We start from the raw sequence: 19,698 nt of genomic DNA on the forward strand, positions 1-19,698 counted from the left end.
GCGAAGACATGGCTCCCATAGTAGTAGAGTGTGAGACAATAATCCCTAGGTCCGTAGAGGGTGGTCAGTCACGACTATAGCCGGTAAGTGATGAAAGCGGGTGCCGTTATCGCTATGAGCTGGTGAAGCCGACTGATGCACTTGAGAAGGCGGAAATAAGCAGCAGTCGGGCGTACTCAGCCCAGGCTTCGGCTGCATGCGAGCCAATGAGTAATCCTGTTCACAGGCGCTGGTGTCGACGCGCGCATGATGCGGGCCAACGCAGCGACACATCCCGACCCTTTATGAGGAGATTACATGGTTGAACAGATGCGCATGGCTTTGTGGGAAAAGCGCATGACGGTAGCGAACTTCTCCAGGTGCAATGGCGTCGTCCAGGTAGAATGCAATCCTGTCGTAGCGTGGAAGCCATTTCGATGAAGATCAGTGTGCGACCGGGAGATGCTGAGCCCTCCAAGTGATAGGCTTCATTAGCAGCAGACGATGTTACTAGGCAACGACCGAGAGATTGACGCATGGCTCATGTTCACGTTGGTGGTAACCCGAATATGGCATGGCGAAGGTAAAGTCGTGGGTTGTTAGGGACATGGAGGAGGAATGGGCGGGGTCAGCGCCACATGTGGCCGTGCAGTGGCGCACTAGCGCATGACGCGCCTGCCCGCATTCCCACCCAGTCAACTTTCCTGCGCGACTTGCTTGCTCTGCAATAACGCAACCATACCGCATCTACTCTGACCGTAGTCATTCCACGCTTTTCGCGCACACAAACCAGGTGAGACTTTCGAGAGAGATATCAAGGCTGAGTTGGATCGACAGGTAGGCGCTTCCACGGTTGCATTGCCCCTCCGAAGCTTCGGGAAGCAGGCTCAATGTTTGGGCTGCGCAGGATATCACTGACACTTCCGCCTACAGCTACACACTACCTCCCTCTATACTGCGATACCCCTATCACGCAGACATGGCCTCCACCGCGCTCATCGACGCCGACATGGCGCCCACGCTCCAGTCTATCCTCGACCAGAAGACGCTCCGGTGGATATTCGTCGGCGGCAAGGGTGGTGTAGGAAAGACAACCACCTCTTGCTCCCTCGCTATTCAGCTCGCGAAGCACCGCAAGTCGGTCCTCCTCATCTCGACCGACCCCGCGCACAACCTCTCGGATGCCTTCAACCAGAAGTTCGGCAAGGACGCGCGCCTCGTCAACGGCTTCGACAACCTCAGCGCCATGGAGATTGACCCCAACGGCAGTATACAAGACTTGCTGGCAAGCGGAGCGGAGGAGGGCCAAGATCCCATGGCGGGCCTGGGTGGTATGGGCAGCATGATGCAAGATCTGGCCTTTAGCATTCCTGGTGTCGACGAAGCCATGTCGTTCGCCGAAGTGCTCAAGCAAGTCAAGTCCATGTCCTACGAAGTCATCATCTTCGACACGGCGCCCACGGGCCACACGCTACGCTTCCTCCAATTTCCCACCGTTATGGAGAAGGCCCTCTCTAAGGTCTCGCAACTCTCGCGCCAATTCGGGCCCATGCTCAACTCTTTCCTCGGTGCGTCCGGCAGACTACCCAACGGACAAAACATGGACGAGCTGGTTGAGAAGATGGAGAACCTGCGCGAGACAATTGGAGAAGTCAATGGCCAGTTCAAGGACGCCGACCTCACCACCTTTGTGTGTGTCTGCATTCCCGAGTTCTTGAGTCTGTACGAGACGGAGAGGATGATCCAGGAGCTCAACAGCTACGAAATCGACACGCACTCCATTGTCGTCAACCAGCTACTGTTCCCCAAGGAAGACAACCCCTGCGAGCAGTGCAATGCGCGACGGAAGATGCAGAAGAAGTACCTCGATCAGATTGAAGAGCTCTACGACGAGTTCAACGTGGTCAAGATGCCGCTGCTGGTTGAGGAGGTGCGCGGCAAGGAGAAGCTCGAGAAGTGGGTATTGCACACCGACTCAGGATACCGTGTACTAACAGCGATTCCAGATTCAGTGAGATGCTCGTCAAACCCTTCGTCCCACCGCAGTAGGCCCGTGCCGTTCTCAAACGCGGTAACAAGTAGCCTAGATTCGAGAGCCTCAACCCCTTTGGTACCGCTTTGGGCCTCACGGTACATTTCTCTTTTGCCGATTTCTCGCCGTCTCACCCTTGTACCTTGTACTCTTGCGATACCATGTGGTTCTGCGATTTCGCGTATTTCGCCTTCTTCCCCACACATCACGACTCAAGCAGCACGGAGTTCTGTACCTTTAGCGACTAGCCCCGATCTATCGCAGCTGGTGGAAATGAAAGATTCTGCCAAAGCAGGAAAAACTTTGAAAGCCTCGTTCTCCATATGCGTAACATGCCCGTGGACAGCTGACTTGAAATGCAGCACGCGACTGGGAGGATTCGGAGATATACGTTAGCCGCTGAGCCAGGAACGCCAGTGCCTGGGGTGCATTCAGCCCACCAAACACAATTATTGGGACTGTTGCGCACCCCGCATAAGTACCGTGCACTAGCCTAGAAGGGCGCTGACACCGACGTTTCTTGCTTCTACACCACCACATGAGTTCGGGGTACAAACAGCTTCTGGTCTGCTCCGTGATGTTGTTGTTTAGGTACCTTCCTGTCCACGTTAGCGAAAGCCACGAGGCGCTTCTAAGTTGACTACGTCATGCTCTTACCCCGCAACATTCAGCACCACCAAATGAGCGCTCCATCTCCATCACGACAAATACCCGTGTGTCGCGTGCAAGCAACTCATGCGCACGCCGGCTTATACAAGCACCGCAGCCGCACATGCTGAGAATGCGCTGACAGCTGGGCGGCAGTGCAACAAGCAAAAACAATGCACTCACCGTCTGTGACCAGAAGAAGACATCTCTCCACTTCCAATACTTGACGCTCTATCGCTGATGTCAGGCTGTTATACCTCGGTATTTACATTCATTGGCTGTCACACCACGCTGTTACTTGTGGCTGAATGCCGGTAAACGCCTTCTTTCATGCATGCTGCATGCGGTAGTGTGCGGGATCATGCGTTCGTTTTGTCGCGTGCACACAAAAGCGCCGAACTGAACAACGTCGACTAATCGGTTTGGAAAGGAAGGCGACACGAATGAAGTATGTGGGTCTGGTTGAACGTGTAGTTCTACCGATAAAGCCGACGACGAACTGCCACACCTGCGACACTTGAGGTTATGCGACTTGCGACGCTGATCTCGAGGCTGAGTCTTCCGGCAATCATGGGGCTGAGCTTTCCGGCATCTACAACAACCGCATTCACGTATCGAGGTTTCTGTGGCGTACATCCAGCCCAGCGGCGAAATGTCTAATCTTAGGATAGCCACGTTGGGCACAGACATCCCCTGGACAAGCGCCAGAACAAGCGTCATCTCACCCCGGCACCCGTAGCTCTGGTGTGGGCGCCGATCACCAGAATGGTCCAGGATGGTCCCACTACCTGGTCCGTTTACTTTGACCGCCGGGAATACTCACCGCGCAGGGCTTGGAAGGACCTGGGTGTGCTGAGGTTAGTGGTGTTAGTGGTGATGGCGTGGGGAAGTATATAGTCTGTCGCGTTTCACGCGAGTGGTGGGTTTGTAGTCAGGCTGTTGTGCGGTGTGTTCTCTCACTTTGTGCTTATATCGGGTCATTTGTCTCGTCGTCGGTAGATTCTTGTTGTATATTGACGTCGACTTGACCGTTTTGACACACCACTCAATCAACATGGCACCTTCAGTCCTCCGTCTAGGAGCCCTACTGCTCGGTGCAGTTCACTCTGTCACCGCAGCACCCGTCGAGATCGAAGGCAGAGGTACATCTATTCCCCCCCAACCCCATCTCTACACTAAACACCCACTAACCCACCCACCAACAGCGGTATCCCCAACCCTCCTCTCCCAACTCGAATTCTACTCCCAATACTCCGCCGCCGCCTACTGCCTCGGCAACAACAACAGCCCCAACACAAAAGTCACCTGCCCGCAAGGCAACTGCCCCCTCATCGAAGCCGCCACCACAAACACCTTGAGCGAATTCGAAAACAGCATAAAATCCGACGTAACCGGTTTCGTAGCCACAGACTCCACAAACAAACTCATCGTCATCTCCTTCCGCGGCTCCCGCTCTGTTCGTAACTGGATCACAAACGTCGCGTTTCCAGTACTACCAACAACCATCTGCCCAACATGTAATGCCTCAACAGGTTTCTGGAACTCCTGGCTCGAAGCACAGAAACCCGTCTTAGCAGCGCTGGCCACAGCAAGAAAACAATATCCGACCTACCGCATCGTAGCAACAGGCCATTCCCTCGGCGGCGCACTCGCGAGTCTAGCCGCAGGCTATCTACGATCCACAGGCACGACCGTCGATTTATACACGTACGGCGCGCCGAAGATCGGGCTGGCGGGCGTGAGCGACTACATTACGAAAACGGGCATGGGCGAGACGTATCGCGTTACGCATAAGAACGACCCGGTGCCCAAGTTGCCGCCGGCGCTGTTGGGGTATAGGCATATTAGCCCCGAGTACTATGTTACTAGTGGGAATGATGTGATGCCAACGGCGGGGGATGTGAATGTGTTGACGGGAAACCTGAATTTGAAGGGGAATGAGGGGGATTTTGGGGTTGATGTGGATGCGCATTTGTGGTATTTTGGGGAGATTAGTGCGTGTGAGGGACAGCAGGGGATTGAGATTAAGGCCTGACGAGGTAGTCTATGATGTTTATGAGTATCTTCTTTAATGTATATATTGTACTTTTGACACGCTTGTGCTGGGGATTGGCGGACAGTGATGGGACCGATACTCCACGACCAGGTGAAGAAGATGCATGGTCACGAATTCGACAACGACACTTATGAACTCAGAAAATAGTATGAACACCTCGATTCGTCTTCTAAAATTACAAATGCAACACGCAAACACCCACCCATACCGTCGAGGACGGATCAAAGCTCAACATACCCGTACCGAGGATGTAGTGCGCTAAAACACGCTGGCCGATCTTTATAACGCCAAAACACCGCAACATGCTGCCCTCCTACGCTGACGCATCAGAAACACTACTTCTTCTTGCCCTTGCCCTTGCCCTTGGTCGCCGAACCCTTAGTCGCCGAGCCATTTGTCGCAACGCTGCTTGCCCTCGATGGTGTCGCCGATGCCGATCCAGCCTTGCCCTTGACAGTGTCGAGCTGCTTGTTCTACTCTCTATTAGTATACGGCATCATCACCAGATCCAAACTCAACATACCTTGACGCCATTCTTAGACTTCTTCTTCGGCTGCTCCTCTTCCTCCTCCTCCGTCTCCTCTTCCTCGTACCCGCGCTTGCCATTCTTGTTCTTGAGATCGCCCTCGCCGAGCTCGCGCACGATAGCCGAGATGAGCGTGGTGCAGCGTCGACCAATCTCCTGCGGTGTGCGGGAGAGGAAGAACCAGTCGAAGCGGAAGAGGGGCGATTCGCGGATCTCGTCGCGGATCTTCTCGTAGATGTACTCGCCTTCGACGCCGTGCTTGTGCAGCATGACGACGAGGAACTTGTCTTCCTCCTCGGTGTACACCTTCTTGTTGGTCGTGGAGACGGTGTACTTGATCTGCATCTGCTGGAGGGGCATGCGGTACATGCCAATCTTCTTCGCGATGAGGCGCTTCTTCTCTTCCGACTGACGGACGCGGAGCTCGCCCTCTTCGATAACACCTAGGTGCTTTTGCCAGTTGTCCAGCGACTTGTACTTCTTCCAGAAGACCTTGGCGTAGGCTTTGATCTCGTCGGCATCTTTGCCGTCGACCTCCTCCGAGATGCCCTCGTAGTTCTGGCGACCGTACTTGGCGCTGCCGTTGAGGAACTGCTGGAAGTCACGCTTGTTCCATTCAGGGAAGCCCTCTTCGATCAGGCGTTCTTTCTCAGCCTTCTCCTCTTCTGTCAATGGCTCCGCATCGTCAATCTCCTGCTGCGCAAGTTGCTGATCGGCCTCACGGGCTTCGAGATCCTCATCCGGGCCTTCTGGGAGGGGTGCTTTGAGGTTGTTCTCCTTGCGGTACCAGGCGGTCTCCTTATCTTGGAGTTCGGAGAGTCGCTTGGGGAAGAACTGGTAGTCGTGGATGGTAATCTGCTTGGGCGCGCGGGGTATCCTGGGTTGCTTGTTCTCTGTTCGTCCACCAGTGACCAGCGTCTTGCGGTAGTACGAATCGATGCCGTAGTTTTGTTCCTTGCGCTCACGCTTCGAGGGGTTGATCCAGGAGATGCCGATTTCCTTCTTTCGCGGTTGGAAGGTCTCGCCATTCCACTCGTAGGTTGAGTCCGAGGTGAACTTTTGGAGATCGTCAAGACCGAGCGTCTCGTACCTCTTGTTGAGCTTTTCCGTCATCTCTTCACCGCGACGCATGACAGCCTCGAAGTCGTCATCAGCAAGCTCGCCATCAGCTGCTGGCCCGACGGGGCCCTTGCTTGCAAACACCTTCTCAGCGCCGTGCTGAATCATGGTCAAGAGCTCGTCCTTGGAAGCGGCATTTTTGACAGGTTGTTGCGAGCGGCCTTGCTGGATAACTAGCTGGTCGAGACGCAGCTTCTGAGCCGCACGTTCAAGCACCTTCTCTTCAATGGCCATCTCGGTGACGAATCGGAAGACGTAGACCTGCTTGGTCTGACCAATACGATGGGCACGGTCCATGGCTTGCAGATCAGCCTGCGGGTTCCAGTCACTGTCGAAGAGGACGACGATATCAGCAGACGTCAAGTTGATACCAAGTCCACCAGCACGGGTAGTCAGGAGGAACAGGAACTTCTCCGACCCCTCCTTATTGTAGTCGTCGATGGCCTGGATGCGGTCCTCGTGGGCAGTCGAACCGTCGATACGGCAGTACTTGTAGTCGCGCATGACTGAGTAGTCCTCCATGATGTCTAGCACACGGCTCATCTGCGAGAAGATGAGTACTCGACTGCCCTGAGCCTTCATACGTTTCAGCAGCTTGTCCAGCATGACCATCTTCGCAGCGTTGGTGACGAGGTGCTCGTCGGTAGTGTATGGCGGACCGGGCTCGGCGCCCTCGAACAGGTACGGGTGGTTGCAGCACTTTCGCAGCTGCATGACGATATTGAGCAGACGGGTCTTGGACTCCTTGTTGCCGGCACCGCCATTAACCGCGTCGATGTCTTTTTCGAGAATCTTCTTGTACCACTGAACCTGCATGTCGGACATGCCCACGTACAGGTTGATCTCCTTCTTCGGTAGTAGCGACTTTTCGACATCGGCCTTGACACGTCGAAGCAAGAAGGGTCGGAGGACCTTGTGGAGTTGTTGGACGACGGCGTCCGAGTCGGCGTTCTGGGATGTGAACCAGTCGTCGAAAGCGGCGGAGTCTCCGAAGACATCGGGGAGGAGGAAGTTGAGCAGGGCCCAGAGCTCGTGGAGGTTGTTCTGGAGGGGTGTACCTGTGATTAGCAGACGGCTTCGAGAGTTGAAGACGCGGACCATCTGGGCGAGCGAGGATTCCTCGTTCTTGATGCGGTGGGCTTCGTCGATGATGATGTACTCCCACGCGAACTTCTTCAGATGTGACTTCTCGCGTAGAATCATCTCGTAGGAGGTAATGCAGACATCGAAGCCATCGGGCACCAGGCGCTCCTTGATGAGGTCGGCACGGTCGTCCTTGTTACCCTGGAGGACCAAGACGTTGACGTCGGGGCACCACTTGGCGAACTCGCGCTTCCAGTTGTCGAGTGTCGACTTGGGCACTGCGACCAGGTGGGGACCGTGAATGCCGGCGATGTAGCGGAGGTAGCCGATGAAGGAGATGGTCTGCAGCGTCTTTCCAAGACCCATCTCGTCTGCGAGGATTCCAGAGATACCATTCTCGTGTAGCGAGATGAGCCAGTTGAGACCGGCAACCTGGTAGTCGCGCATGGTGCCGCCCTTGATGAAGCCCGGTGATTCCCTAAAGACCGTCTCGTTGTGTCCACCATGCTTCTCCTCGCGCACCAGCTCGGCGTCCTCCTCCTGCTCCGTCTTTCGGCGACGCTCCGCAGCGGCACCTCCTTTCCGCACCTTGCTGGCCTTTGATTTCTTGGTCTCTTCGGCATCCTGGCGGTCGATCTCGGCGAGGATCTCCTTGATGCGCGGGTTGGGGTTCGTGTCGATGAAGTGGCGGAACAGATCCGTCAAACCGAGGAGGTATCGAAAGCGGCGGATGGTGTCGTCTTCCTGTGAGAGGAGCCAAGTTAGTGATGTCTCGGAATGTAGTGCGCAGTGAAGTCGCGTACCTTGGACGCCCTCAGGCCCTCCGCCTTCTTGCCGTACATGCTTTTCCGCATGTTCATCTCTTCGGCGCGTTTTCTTCGACCGTCGACTGGCGCGTCACCTGCGACGCTGTTTGCTGTGGTGTTGGGGTTGGTATCCGAGTCCTGTGCGCGTGTCAGTTGTTGGGCCGGGTGAGAGTGGCGCCGTGTCGGAGTCATCGTACTGTGTAGTCTGGGGTATCCACATTGTACTGCGTCTGGAATGTTAGCCAATGTCTTGTCGTGGTCGCGCCTTCCTCCCGCTTGACATGTGAGTGTCGCGGCGAGGAAGGCGCAAACGGGGGTTGCGCTTACGCCAAACTTCTTGAAGCCGTTCATTGTGTCGTCTGGCTGGTCCTGCATCTCGACATCGGAATGCGCCGACGCCTCATCTGAGGACGGCTCCTCCTTCTTCGCAGCGCTCTTCCGCGGCATGTTGCCTGTTTGGGCTGTTCGCCGCGTGTAGCTGCTTTGGCGTCACGGTCGCAATGGCGCAGTGAATGGTAGTACGTCTGTCGATGTTTCGGGGTGTTGGATATGATGGCGTGGACGCGTCGGGACGTGTTCGTGGCGGCAGAGGTTTGCGCGATGTATGTGAGGATGGCTTGAGAATAACTGTGGACGACCCTTGGCGCGTCAGGTCGGCGGCGCGCTATCCTCGTTGCGGTCGTGCGCACTACCCCATGCCTGCATCTCTAAGCCCACCAACTTCAATTCGCTCGACGCATCGACATACACGCGTTTCCAGTCATCTTCAGCACTTACCAGCTGAAACATAATGGCATCAAAGTAACGAGAAGAGACGGACGCGGTTTGCGACGCGATATCGAACATGACGTCAGACAGTTGTTTCTATCGCCGCCATATATAACCAATTCAGAAGTGCTACGTTGCCTGCTGGCATGGGTTGCTCCCACGACTGAGCCTTTAGCATAACGGAGCTACAATGCAATGTGTATCATTGTTCCGAAGACTTCTTCTAGCTTCTCATCATGCGTCTAAACAGCTCGCCAAAGTTGCCTCTTAAGTTTACAGCTACCTACTGATTTGTTCCTTCGCAATTGACCTCATAAGTAGGCTATCTCTAGCATGTAATGGGCCATAGCCGATATGAACCATCAGTCACAAGCCCTGCATTTATAACATGTCATCGAATTGGTTGAGGAAGTGGATTACAAGCTTACCAATTCATTGAGGGCTGTAAGGCGGGACCATAACTTTTCGCAAGTCGGCAATATGAGAAGTAGGAAGACTGCACGAACAATTGACATTGTTAAGCATGCAAGCTCTTCTCGGCATCTTTCTGCATCTCTGACGTCACTACACCAAAAACATCTGTTACACAAATACTAGATGCGTCGCATGATGCTGATGTTGGCATCAACGATACAACCTCCTTCCTAGGTGCCGCTCAAACATGCCCGCTGCATCCATCACCATAATCTTCTCACCCTACCACGTCGGCCTCCGCAACCACCGCGTCGGCGATGGCCCAAACCGAATCCGAGCTCTCGGACTCATCCCCCAGCTTGAAGCCCTAGGCGTCACAGTCCGTATCGACAAAATCCCTCCCGTCGACGACTTCGAAGGCGAGATAGGCCGAAGTTTCGAAGTCCTCCGCCGCACCTCCCTAGCAGTCAGCAAAGCACGAGATGGCAATTCCTTCCCCTTCATCCTCTCTGGCAACTGCATGGCGAGCGTAGGAGCCGCATGCGGGTTGGGTATCAAGAATCTCAACTTCATCTACTTTGATGCGCATGACGATATGGATACGCCCTCGACGAATGAGAATGGGTATTTCGATGCTATGGGTCTGTCGATGTTGGCGGGTAAGAGCTGGCATTGGCATACGGAGCAGATACCGGGGTACATGCCGATGAACTACAAAGATCGGTTCTTGTACGTTGGGCTGCGCGATGTGAATAAGACACAGAGGAAGACGGTTGCGGAAGCTGGAGCGGATGTTATTTGGGGTGATGCGAAGAAGGCTGTGGATTTCCCGGGCGAGTTGGAGAAGAGACTTGACAAGAGGGATATGTCGCCGTCGCTTGTGCATCTTGACTTGGACGTCCTGGATAAGAGTGTGGGCATGGTCAATGGGTTCGAAAGTGAGGGTGGACTACAGGAGGAGGATGTGGTCAGGTGCATGAGTTTGTTGCCGAAGAAGGCCACGCCGGTGTCGTTTACCATGTGCTCTTTCAACCCGAATCTCGGTGATGGGGATAAGATTGCAGGTATCGGTATCCGCGCTGCTGTGGCCTTCGTGGAGGCTTTGATTGCGACGTCAGTGCTATCAGCGCAGAAATAGCGAATGCGTTCAAGAAAAATACATCAGACTTGCAACAATGAGACCGATCACTAAATTAGAAAAGGTAGCTTTCACTTTTCAAAAGCAGTCGACAGCTCCCGACGCCATGGGCCTGGGAAGTCCCGGGTGCCGCCTCTTCGCCAAGCCGCGCGACCCCAAATCGCCCCGCCCACCTCCAATATCCTTCCACTCTGTTATCTGCAGCGATGATCCTACGCGTTTACATTTCAGCACGAATATAGTGCGCCTTTGACGCACACTGCGATCTGGTCTGGTTATTCAGCGCGATGCTGAAACCTCAAGCCACGTCCTATTTTCACCCAACTCCACGCGCCGTGCGCGCAGTCCACCTGGGCACTCGCAGACACAGCTCCTGCCGAACGGTGGACGCGCGACGCCCACCTGCCCAGGCAACAGCGAGGATGTCTGCCCATTGGCCCTTTACACTCAGCCCGCCATTTCTCTTGTAAGCAGTGCAGACGCCATGCATAGCAGCGTCACGCATGATCTCACAGCTCAGTGCTTCGAGCGTCCACTCCTACCGGTGAGCTTTGGAGCATAGCCCCGCTCCCAGGTAATGCTCATCCACGTCAAGTCCTCCCGCAACACCTTTTCGCAGCTCTGTGTGCACTGCGACAAAGCTCACTCATCTGTTCCTAACACGTTGTTACTGCGTGTTCTCGCAAACGGCACCATTCCATCCACGCGAGCGTCGGCAGACGTGACAGCTTCATCTCATCTACGTCAGCCTAACAGCGGAGACGAGACGGCTCGTCCAAATGCGCCTCTTCAACTGCAGAACACTACGGCTGGAAGAGTTCTTCGGCACTAAAATCCCGCGCTATGCCATTCTCTCGCATACCTGGGGCGATAAAGAGGTGTCGTTCGCCGACTTCACCTCAGGTCAGCCTACAGTCCGACCTAGCTACCAGAAGATCATTTCCACTTGCCGAGAGGCTATCAGAGAAGGCATCGACTACGCATGGATAGACACATGCTGTATCGACAAAAGCTCTAGCGCGGAGCTTTCCGAGGCAATTAACTCTATGTTCGCTTGGTATCAGAAGTCAGTCCGCTGTTATGCGTATCTTTCTGACGTCCTGGCAGCCAACATGGACCAAGACTTACCTAAGAGTAGATGGTTTACACGGGGTTGGACACTCCAGGAATTGTTGGCCCCAACAACGGTGATCTTCTACGATCAAGAGTGGGTTAACCTCGGCGATCGGGATTATCACCACAAGCAGATATCGAAAATCACAGGAATACATTGGCGGGCTCTAAGGACTAATCGGTCGTTAGTGGTCGATGATAACAAATTTGGTTCCTATTGCGTCGCAACGCGGATGTCATGGGCTTCTACGAGGCAGACGACACGTATGGAGGACATGGCCTACTGCCTCCTTGGGATATTCAACATCAACATGCCGCTTCTGTATGGAGAAGGTGACCGGGCATTTCGTCGTCTCCAGGAGGAGATTATACAGAAGAGCGATGATGATTCCATCCTTGCCTGGGCTCTATCGTCAGAGGACAAGTACCCTAGTACTCTAGGGCTTCTGCCAGATGGCGAAAAGCAAAATTTCTGCAATACAGTTGAAGTCGACTTTTTGGCTCGCTCACCAAAAGACTTCGCAGGCTGTGGAGACTTATCTCGCGCTACGGAATCTTCCACTCTGTTCACGTTAAACAATACGGGCCTGCAAATCCAACTGCCAGTTCTTTCGGTTTTTAAATGCAGCGAGTATCACTGTAACAGGATTAGAAGTTTAAGCAGTCTATGGATCGGGCTACTTGGTTGCTCCATACCGTCAAGTGGAAACTTTCTAGGTATCATACTGAAACCGGTCGAAGACGAGGGTAATTCCAGAGCAAGAGTGATTCGACAAAGGACAACCTGCAGCACTGTTGTCGTTAGTCCAAGACTCGCTTTCGGTTCGGTCAGTAAAACATTGACGATTGTCGGACTTAACGGGTTCCAAGAACCTCGAGACTATTACTACGAGCGCAAAGAACGGGTTATTGTCAACGAATGCGAAACTATCCGTAGTCTCGGTTACCAACTCCAGGCCTTTAGTGCATGGAAGTTTTCTGGGTTTGGAGGACCACTACTGGCTTACCATCCGCTTTGGGATCCAGAAGCCAAGATTTCTACCCTACCTGACTCTGACCCGTTTGGCAGTTTGTTCGCATTCAGCTTCGAAACATCGTCAGGTGGTCAAAATCCCAACTTCACTGTCTTTGTTAACGGGAGTCGTAGAGGTACGATAAGGGAAGGAGATAATTTTTCAGAAGATGAAAGGCTTGCTGTCTCCGTTCTTCTCGAGGACGACGGCTATCGGCCTTATGACAACGATCGGGTCTATGTCAAGGGCGACTTTTTGGTAAATGACAGCGAAGGATGCCCGTTTCATATCAGCGTTGAGGTCCACACTAAGGCCATAGGCAAGTACGTGCTGACTATGATTAACGTTGATGCTATAAAAGATGGCATTTCGGATGAGGAACATCGTTGGAGCTGTAAGTGCGAGAAGAGTATAAAGGCGCATTGAACTATACTCAGTATGCATTCTCGCTAATTGTAACGTCGTGCTGTCCAAGGTGTACACATGTATCAGCGATTACACGTAGTTGTAGAAGACAAGTTTCGCCATCACATGAGCCAAAAGTAAAAATTAAGACGGCCGACAACCCACACTATACGTGGCTGTCAATGGAAGCGAGGCCTGTCATCCGGCACCGATATGTCATGGTCATACTTGAGATAGTCGAGCAGTATGACAATGTTCGTATCACCGTGGGTTTTACCAATCTCCGGCCATGATCTTAAGTCGCCAAGCAGCTGGAAATCTACATCCGCGATGGCGTCTGCCAACAGTACCTAGGTAGACACACATCACGTGCTCGCGGGTCTGAAGCGCGAATCCAAGGCACGCGCAGGATAAAGCCTCGGCGGCCTGCGAACATTGAATTGCATTCTCGTGAGTGTACCTCCAGACAAATCCGCGCAACCGCCTATCCTCCCAAGTGGACCCACGTCATCGGCGCATTCCTCGGCGCGTTCGCTAACCACGTTTGCCCCGCTCTAAAAGCCGCATCTCCACTCTCACCTCCAAACCACGCGATAAGAGCCGTTGGCACTGCCAGCGCGCGATAGCTTCGGAAAGCTATCAGCGCCCCGCCCGCCTTCCTGTTTACGATACCAACAATACTCTTGACGCCGTTTACGTACACGCGCAGCGCGCGTAAGGCGTGCCGATGATGCTGGCCAGTCAGGCTGAAGGGCCGAGTGCTTATCAGGAAGATGGCGGTTTTGATGATTGTTGATCCTGGTAGCATCGCAGACACCGAGTTGTCTTGTCGTTGGATTGAAGACGGGTTAGGGAATGGATCGGGATCATGACTCTGTGCCAGTGGAGATTATGTCTTGGAGATCAATCGATTCGGCAAAGGGTGAAGTGCCGCCGACGTATAAAGCTCGTAGGCCTGCAGCTGTATGGAGCTTCATCACGGACTTTCGCCAACCCCCGGTTTGGACTTTTCGTGGACAAGATGCGCTTCTCTCGGTCGATCGGCGTCGCGTCCTGCATTGTCGCTGGTGTGCAGGCTGCTGTTTCTTCAACTGGATTCACGGTTTCCTTGACTTACATCGATTACTTCCTGCCACCAAAGCCAATTGCGAAGATATCGAGTTGCGAAGAGATTCAGGCGTCGTTCGAAGATGCTCCGTTTGTGCCGTTCACAGTTGTGAAGGCCCATGGCAATGGTGTGGATGTCGCGTCGCTTACAGCAAGTTACGCGCATGATGATGTATGGCAAGAAGGTTTCATGGACGGTATGCAACCAACTTCACGTTCTTGAGACCCTCGCTAATCACATCTCCCAGCCATTTACGTCCAGGGTAGCGATTCCAAGCCAATGAACTCTTCATTGACCATCCTATCCGGCACCGCATCCAAGGAACTAGCTCCGGGGCCCTACTTCATCAACGCCGCTGGTCATGTCTATGAAGCATGGAGACTGTTCTCTGATATGCAAGGCGCTTTCACCGAGTCTGCAATCGCGAACGGTGACGGTTCATACTCGGTTCTGCCCGCGGGTACCGTGGGCCAAAAGCATGCCATCGCCGTGCCTTCGCGGTTGTACTTCACCAAGACAGCCGAAAAGCCTCTGGCTGGTGTGCGTATTGGTATCAAAGACATCTACGGTAAGATACACCGGCACCGCGTAGGCTATGGTTCTTGAGCATCGACTAACAAGAACCGTAGATATCAAGGGCCTGCGAACCTCCAACGGAAACCGAGCTTGGTACTGGCTATACCCTCCTGCAAATGCAACTGCGCCGCCCGTCCAGAACCTGATCGACGCAGGAGCGATCATCGTCGGCAAGATGATCACCTCGCAATTTGCCAATGGTGAGACCGCAACGGCTGACTGGGTCGACTACCACGAGGCTTTCAATCCCCGTGGAGACGGCTACCAAGACACCTCCTCCAGCTCTTCCGGTGGTGGTGCGGGTACCGCATCCTACTCCTGGCTCGACATCAGTCTCGGATCCGACACCGGCGGCAGCGTGCGCGGCCCGTCGCAAGTCCAAGGTCTCTACGGCAATCGCCCCTCTCACGGATTGGTGTCTCTAGACCACACCATGCCACTGAGTCCCGTTCTCGACACCCCCGGCTTATTGGCGCGCAACCCTCAAATCTGGATGGAAGCAGCCCAAGCGATGTACGGCCCCAACATCACCATCACAAGCAGCTACCCAACAAGCATCCGAACCCTCGGCTGGCCCACCGAAGTCGAAGACGTCGCCGACCAACTCCTCATCGACTTCCTCGGAAACGTAACCAATTTCCTGAGCGCCAACGCCACCGCCTTCAACGTCACAGCCTCTTTTGACGCTGCGAATCCGGATGTCGCACCTCTTACGGTCTTACAGAACCTCACCTACGCTGTCCTCATCACAAAACAGCAAATCGAGCTCGTCCGCGAACCTTTCTACGCCGACTACGCCGAAGTCCACGACGGCCGCCTTCCGTTCGTGAACCCTGTTCCGCTAGCACGCTGGGGCTGGGGCGACAACCAGACTATCACCGTCGAAGAGGCCGTCAACAACAAGACTATCTTCCAGACCTGGGCTAACGAGACTTTCCTCGCCCCTTCACCAGAAACCTGCTCCGAGTCCCTAGTCATGTACGTCGGTTCCACCGGCGGTACCACCTACCGCAACACGTACTGGGACGAGCCCGGCGTGCCTTTTGGGTTCGGCAACAGCCGCATCTCGGTTATGGCGGAGGTGCCGGATTATGTTGTCCCGTTGGGTGAGGCGCCGTATAACTCGACGATTACGGGACATGTGGAGTATTTGCCTGTTACGGCGAATTTGATGGCGGCGAAGGGGTGTGATGGCATGCTGTTCTCGCTTATTAACGAGCTGTATGAGGCGGGTATTTTGAAGGAGAGTAAGGTTGGACAGAGTGGGGTTACGGGTGGGGAAATTTTGTTGAGGAGGGATGGGCTATGGTGAAATGTTTGTATGTAGTGCAATGAAAGAAGCTCAAATACACTCTTTCACCCGTGTTCGTCACAATCCATCCACAACCTTACCCTAGTCATGCCGTTTTCTGGCTCTCTTCTTGGGAATATCTGCTGCGCTTCATTGCGATTTCAGTCACAAACCAAGCGAACTTGCACACGGTTGTCGAGCGGAAACAGTGACGAAAGTCTGGGCAAGCTCGTTAGAAAATCTATTGTGCGATGCGAGAAGAACTCTATTGATTACCTCATGCTCAAAGAGGTTGTACCAGTAGCTCATTTCAAGCCCTTTGCCATCGTTCTCCATGTGATTAGTCAGGATCAAAGCGGCGCAACGAGATTGCCGTCAACGGCGGGTGTTGGATGTAGAACGCCAGGGTTGAAAGCCAAAGTGCGGCCGTTGCTATCGGAATGAGCTTTATTCCGCTCTTGCTGATCACGAAAAGCCGTTCCTTCCTCCCACCAAGCTGTCAATGTCGCTATAAGCTCCTTTGTCTGCGGATGCTCGTCACCCAACAGTCCTCTTGAAGTCACGGCTGCCTCGTGTAACTTATCGTATGCGTCGAGATGGCTATCCATGGCTTTGTAGGTCAGAGCGAGGTTGAATGCTACCGCGATCAAGCGCTCGTCCGCTAGATACGTAGGCGGTGACTTCTTCATCTGCGAATAGAGCGCTTCCTGTCTTTTCTTGGCCTCTTCGTAGTCCTCGCTGCTTTTTGCGAGATCGAACAAACACGATGCAAGATTTGATTGAACCAGGAAAAGGAATGCTGTCTCGTGCGACAGTGTTTCTGGGCGAAACTTCAGAATGGACGAAGTGTCCCTCTCGAGACCCAAGTATAGGTCTTTAGCCTCTTTGAGTTTTCCAGCGGCTTGTAGGATCTGAGCCAGATCGTTCTTCGAGTTGCGAGTGAGGCTGTGATCTTCACTGAACTTCTCTCGCCGTCGGTTGTAGACCATCCTCTGCTCTTCTTCTGCACTGTCGTACTTCCCCATATCGAGATGAATCAACGCATGTCTCACCCGGCTACGCAGGACAATAGGATGGCCATTAGCGTCCGCACTTACTGAACCGTAGAGTCGCTTTTGGTCATCGATAACTTTGTGCAACAGGTCGTCCGCTTCTTGGAAACGGCCCAGTGAGTCATAGATTCCAGATAGCGTGTATCTTGAGATGACTGTGTCGGCGTGGCCATCGCCCAATAAATACTCCTGCGTCCTCAAAGTGATTTCTTGTTCGTCGAGCGCCTCTTCCCACTTTCTCAGCCCGAATAGCGTGACAGCATACTGATGTCTAGCAACTAGATAGTCCGGATGGTCTGAGCCAAGACATTTCAGTCGTTCCTCCATAACAAATCGTATGAGAGTCAGGGACTCATTAAGCAGTCCCTGCAGGCGATAGTTAACAGCAATGTCATAGTTGATGTTAACGGTGAGACGGTGAGTCTGGCCCAGTTCCTTATTCAAGATGGTGAGTAATCTGTCCAGCATATCGTGCACGAAGTTCAGATCCGCATCATCACGGACCTGCTCGCAGAGCGCTAAACAATGGATAGTGCGTATCAAGGATGGGTACACGTGGAACGGCTCTGATCCCTGAAATGGGTCGGGGAAGCCCTGTTCGATATGTTGCTCGATACCACGACGGAGACGATCAGAAGAGAAAAGCAATTCCTTGAGCTCTTTCTTCTTGAATGTCACGCCCATAAATTCCGTAAGCGGGTTGTGTATATCGTCAATGTCTGGGACTGGTTCGACGTCTCGCATGTAAGATTGTGTCCGACTTAAGAGAGGACGCAGATGCCCTTCTCCCTCTGTTGGGTCTCCATACTTGTTCAATTCATGCAGTAGGATGTCGATGACCTTTTCGTGTGCCGGGTCCCACTCTCCCTTGGTGCGAAGGATCGTTGCTAACGTAACGCCAAAATAGGAATTGGTCTTTTCCTGATCCACGATACTAAGCGCAATTGTTTTGGCCTTATCCCAGTCACCGATTGCTAGCAGTACCTCAGCCAGGATGGCTCTTGATTTGAGTGTTTGGGGATGCGCGTCGCCGAGGTCCTCACTCTTTGCACATCTGTCCACGAGGTAGAGTGCGGTTTCTTTCGCGTCCGAATAGCGCCCATCGCTCTTGTACATCAGTACAAGGGTCTGCATAGCCTGCAAAGTTGATGGATGGGATTCGTCTAGACGTTCTCGCATCTGCCGAAAAGTCGAAAGAACTTCTTCCCCGGCATCTGTTGGTTTGTTGTCATACACAAGCAGCCAAGCGCGTAAACTTGCTGCATCAAGTGTTATAATATGCTGTGGTCCAAGTCGATGCTGTAGGTCCTTGAGTACCTCTTCATTGGCAAGATTGGCATCGGAGAGCTTCCCCATCTCGGATGATATGCGGGCGTGATTGTACAAGCATGTGTTTACCACGTCCTCACAAATGTCCTGTTTTGCAATTTCGTATGGAACCTCATCAGTGTTCTGTTTCTGGAGATTTTCTCGATGACCGCTGTGGTGTTTTATGATTCCTTCGGCAAGATGTATAGCCTCTTTGCTCAGCTGCCACGCGTGTCTGAAGGCGCCACTAGATGCAAGCACAAGGGCCCATGTACTCAGGAGCGAAGGTTGAGGGGCGTTCTCGAACCGTTGGCAATATCTCCGGATAGTGGTCCTGGCGTCACGAGTTCGTCCCTGTTTCAATTGCGCCAGTGCTATGCCTTTTCCAGTGTCACCAATCAGCTTAGCATCTGTGTCCGTGTCTGCTGCCTGTTCTATCTCACACTGAAGGTCTTTGAACATTCCCTCGGCGGATTTGTACTTTCCGTTGAACCAGGTGATCTGAGCAAGGCTAAGGCGCAGGCGAAAGTAACTTTTACTCTTGTGTGAGGATGGATAGCTCCGGACAAGAAATTCGAACCGAGTTTTAGCATTTGCGAAATCGCCCCGGTAGTAGTATTCAGATGCGACGTTCTTGAAGTACTTCAAATCTTTGTCTTGTAGATCGACGATCGCGCGAACCGGTGCGTCGCCCTGCTTGCCTGCTTTCCCCCGAACGTTGTCTTCAGATTTGAAGTCAGGAGGTATCGACTCGATGATGTGTCCGCTCTTCTTTATCTGATTTACTTTCGATGAATTCTGCGAAGGCTGGATCTGTGGCTTTTGAAGCAATTCTGCAGGCTGAACCGCATCCGCCCACAAGGTTGCGGAAGTATCGGTCTCCGATTTCATCAGCCCTCCTTTTTTGCCCAATGAAGTAAGATGTGCGTCAGATATAGCCTGACTAGCTTTGGACGTCTCTATTTGTTGGTCCGATGATACGATATCTGATCCCTGGTCGGAATATAATGAGTCTCGCATCTTTCCTGACGGGGCGAAGGTTATTGGCAAAGAAGCAGCCCTCAAAGAAGATGCTTCCTCCAACGACGATACGATTTCAGCCACTTCCTCTACTGCGACTCTACTATAGCCCAAGTCTACATTCTCATTTGATTCGATGGATGATTTACTCCTTATCGAGAGACCGGAATACACGCGGGAGTCCTTTCGAACTACCTGTCCTATCTTTAGTCATAGTTGGACGATTTGCAATGGGTTGAGAAG

The 19,698-nt window shown here is 53.3% G+C and overlaps 6 protein-coding genes across 6 annotated transcripts; 4 read left to right on the plus strand and 2 right to left on the minus strand.

The window, feature by feature from the left end:
- Positions 1 to 958: 958 nt before the first annotated feature.
- Positions 959 to 2,028, plus strand: GET3 (Golgi to ER traffic- protein; the record flags this gene model as incomplete). Its single annotated transcript, XM_049367833.1, has 2 exons — positions 959 to 1,935; positions 1,986 to 2,028. The coding sequence occupies 2 exons, from the start codon at positions 959 to 961 to the stop codon at positions 2,026 to 2,028; spliced, it is 1,020 nt and encodes a 339-aa protein (XP_049220154.1).
- A 1,685-nt stretch (positions 2,029 to 3,713) lies between these two features.
- On the plus strand, positions 3,714 to 4,694 carry J4E78_007227 (uncharacterized protein; the record flags this gene model as incomplete). Its single annotated transcript, XM_049367834.1, has 2 exons — positions 3,714 to 3,801; positions 3,865 to 4,694. 2 exons carry the CDS (start codon positions 3,714 to 3,716, stop codon positions 4,692 to 4,694), a joined length of 918 nt encoding a protein of 305 aa, XP_049220155.1.
- Positions 4,695 to 5,050: 356 nt separating this feature from the next.
- Positions 5,051 to 8,696, minus strand: J4E78_007228 (uncharacterized protein; the record flags this gene model as incomplete). The annotated part of the gene is made up of 5 exons (XM_049367835.1): positions 5,051 to 5,188; positions 5,239 to 8,187; positions 8,247 to 8,387; positions 8,447 to 8,479; positions 8,577 to 8,696. The coding sequence occupies 5 exons, from the start codon at positions 8,694 to 8,696 to the stop codon at positions 5,051 to 5,053; spliced, it is 3,381 nt and encodes a 1,126-aa protein (XP_049220156.1).
- Positions 8,697 to 9,678: 982 nt separating this feature from the next.
- Positions 9,679 to 10,569, plus strand: J4E78_007229 (uncharacterized protein; the record flags this gene model as incomplete). Its single annotated transcript, XM_049367836.1, has 1 exon — positions 9,679 to 10,569. One exon carries the CDS (start codon positions 9,679 to 9,681, stop codon positions 10,567 to 10,569), a length of 891 nt encoding a protein of 296 aa, XP_049220157.1.
- A 3,828-nt stretch (positions 10,570 to 14,397) lies between these two features.
- J4E78_007230 (uncharacterized protein) lies at positions 14,398 to 16,096 on the plus strand (the record flags this gene model as incomplete). The annotated part of the gene is made up of 3 exons (XM_049367837.1): positions 14,398 to 14,404; positions 14,456 to 14,776; positions 14,838 to 16,096. 3 exons carry the CDS (start codon positions 14,398 to 14,400, stop codon positions 16,094 to 16,096), a joined length of 1,587 nt encoding a protein of 528 aa, XP_049220158.1.
- A 329-nt stretch (positions 16,097 to 16,425) lies between these two features.
- J4E78_007231 (uncharacterized protein) lies at positions 16,426 to 19,455 on the minus strand (the record flags this gene model as incomplete). The annotated part of the gene is made up of 1 exon (XM_049367838.1): positions 16,426 to 19,455. The coding sequence occupies one exon, from the start codon at positions 19,453 to 19,455 to the stop codon at positions 16,426 to 16,428; it is 3,030 nt and encodes a 1,009-aa protein (XP_049220159.1).
- Between the last annotated feature and the right edge of the window lie 243 nt (positions 19,456 to 19,698).

The sequence above is a fragment of the Alternaria triticimaculans genome (genome assembly GCF_023758025.1).
Source record: "Alternaria triticimaculans strain BMP 0046 chromosome Unknown scaffold_11, whole genome shotgun sequence".
Lineage (NCBI taxonomy): Eukaryota > Fungi > Ascomycota > Dothideomycetes > Pleosporales > Pleosporaceae > Alternaria > Alternaria triticimaculans.